Source organism: Sinocyclocheilus anshuiensis, unplaced genomic scaffold, assembly GCF_001515605.1.
Source record: "Sinocyclocheilus anshuiensis isolate Anshui unplaced genomic scaffold, SAMN03320099.WGS_v1.1 scaffold1386, whole genome shotgun sequence".
Classification (NCBI taxonomy): Eukaryota; Metazoa; Chordata; class Actinopteri; order Cypriniformes; family Cyprinidae; genus Sinocyclocheilus; species Sinocyclocheilus anshuiensis.
Genome location: NW_015555701.1, coordinates 91912 through 94400, shown reverse-complemented (window position 1 = coordinate 94400; position 2489 = coordinate 91912). Strand labels below are relative to the sequence as shown.

Sequence of the window (2489 nt, the reverse complement as noted above, 5' to 3'; positions counted from 1 at the left end):
TCACCTGTCAATCAAGCACTACAACACAGGAAAGCTCAGACATACATGCATCTCATTAACCATCAGATGACCATGCCATCAGATGACCATGTGACTGACCTTGGCCACTTTGCGTAGTTTAGCTCCAGCGAGCGCAGGAGGAGGTGCAGAGGCGGGGCCAGGAGCTGGAGGAGGACCAGGAGGCGGGGCCGGAGCGGCAGACACCTGTCTCTCTCTCTCCTGTCTCTCTCTCTCCTGCTGCTCCTGCCTGAGACACACAGTTTCACAGCTCTAATGTGACACATTTCACAGCAAAACAGGATGTTTCATGCAAAATATATGTGGGCGGGACTTGATTTTATTCATCCACTGATTGGATGGTGAATAAGAGGGACTGATGACATCAGCTGAAGAGGAGAGTCGTTTCCAAAAGTTTAGAATAATTATGATTTTGTAATTTTTTTGAAAGTAGTCTCCTCTGCTAACCAAGTCTGCATGTATTTATCAAAAATACAGTAAAAATAGTGAAATATTTTTTATGATATAAACAAAAGAAAATTCACATTTTCTATGTGAATATGTGTTAAAATATAATTTATTTCTGTGATCAAAGCTGAATTTTCAGCATTATTACTGCAGTCTTCAGTGTCACATGATCTTCAGAAATCATTCTAATATGCTGATTTGCTGCTCAAGAAATATTTCTGATTATTATCAATGTTGAAAACAGTCGTGCTGCACAATATTTTTGTGCAAACTGATACATTTAATTTTTTAGGATTCACAGATGAATAGAAAGTTCAAATGAAGGCAAACTCTGATTTGTGCAGGATAAATGAGGTAAATCAGGGCTGATTTCCATGTCATGATAAAGAAGATGATGATGATGTTTGTACCTCCTCTTCTGCTCTATCTCCTCAGCGCTCGGGCCGTTCGGAGGCGGTCGAGGAGGAGGAGGACACGCACCTGTGGACACAAACCATACAGGTGTTTTTACATGTTTTATGGCGAGATGCTACCAGCAAACCAGTGTGTTTTCATGCACTGGTCACTTTTTGGTCTATTTTGCTTCCATATCACGTCTCTTCTTTCAGACTAGAGGAAAGAAAACGTACTAAATACACATTTTACTGCATTTTATCTATTTGCGTCTGTAGATTTCAATTCCAATCCATATCTTTTCATATTTTTTCTCTTACACACACACAAGCCTTCATAGTTTTATTCCTCTCTGTATTCTGAAGGTTTGTTGATATGTCACTCACACTGATTTATAGCACATTTTACTCCTAAAAACACGTTTTTTTCCCTAAGAGCTCTCACCGGCGTCTCCGTTGAGCACGTCGAGCGCGTGCGTCATGCCGCTGGCGAACTGAGCCGCGTCCTCTTTACTGCTGAAGTTCAGACCCCAGACCTGCCGTGCATCGCGCCACTGGTGGAACGTAGGAGTGGCCTGGTTATATTTGATCCCCCGGATCAGAGGACAGTTAATGACCACCTGAAGAGACACACGGATGACAGACAGGAATCAGATCTTCATCAAACAGACACACTCACGGGAACCAGCGGCTCTGGCCATAAAACTAGCAGTGTGCGATCTCAAAGGGCTGGATGAATTGATGAATAAATAGATAAAAATGATATAACCTCAGAGAGACAAACAAATTAATGAATAAATAAATAAATAAAAAGATTATACTAAATATTCTCAGAGGGGGAAATTAATGAATGGATGAACAAACAAAAAAATAAATGAATAAAATTACAATCTCTGAGGAACAAGCAAACAAATATTGGATATTAACAGATGGACAATATATATATATATATACATCCATAATTAGAGGGACAAATGAATCAATGAATAAGTAAATAATAATAAATAAATAAATAAACAATATCTAACAAACAAACAAATAAATCAATCAATATTGGATATTCTCAGAAAGATAAATAAAGAAAATCAATAAAAACATATATTATGTTTCTTAGAGAGACAAATAACAAAATAAATAAATTTTCATAGAGGAATAAAGAAACAAACAAATAAATACTGTATATTCACAGAGGGACAGAAATGAATAAATAAATATTAGGACAAGTAAATAAAAAATACATATTGTTTTATGAAATTAATTTTTTTACATTTTAAAATTTATTAAGTTTTATTTTTTCCCCCACAATATCTCCCACCATTAGCAGGGATGTAGACTCCACTCATAATTATGTTTTCCTTTCTCACACTGAGGTCTGAATCTATTGAATGCAGCAGAATGATTGTCTGATGAACTGTCCAGTGTTTGTGGTGCTGTGCAGCAGACAGCAGTGAACCAACCATCACACTGACATGATTTACAGGAAACGAGAGACAATTCAGAAGCTGTGAGACTGAAGTGTCTCTGAGATAAACCACCGAGATCTGCGGCTGCTGTGACGGCACATAACACGCCACTTTCCCATGATGCCCAGCATGCACATTCACAGCAATGACAACATCCTTCACACACACA

At 38.0% G+C, this 2489-nt stretch overlaps 1 protein-coding gene across 1 annotated transcript in view; it reads right to left on the bottom strand.

The window, feature by feature from the left end:
• The window catches only part of LOC107671612 (vasodilator-stimulated phosphoprotein-like), an 11100-nt gene continuing 8611 nt past the window's right edge, over positions 1-2489 (bottom strand). Inside the window, exons 4-7 of the mRNA XM_016464521.1 lie at positions 1303-1477; positions 876-945; positions 100-247; positions 1-18 (exon numbers count right to left, since the gene is read on the bottom strand). Coding sequence (XP_016320007.1) covers positions 1-18; positions 100-247; positions 876-945; positions 1303-1477 — 411 coding nt within the window. The remainder of the gene's footprint in view (positions 19-99; positions 248-875; positions 946-1302; positions 1478-2489) is intronic.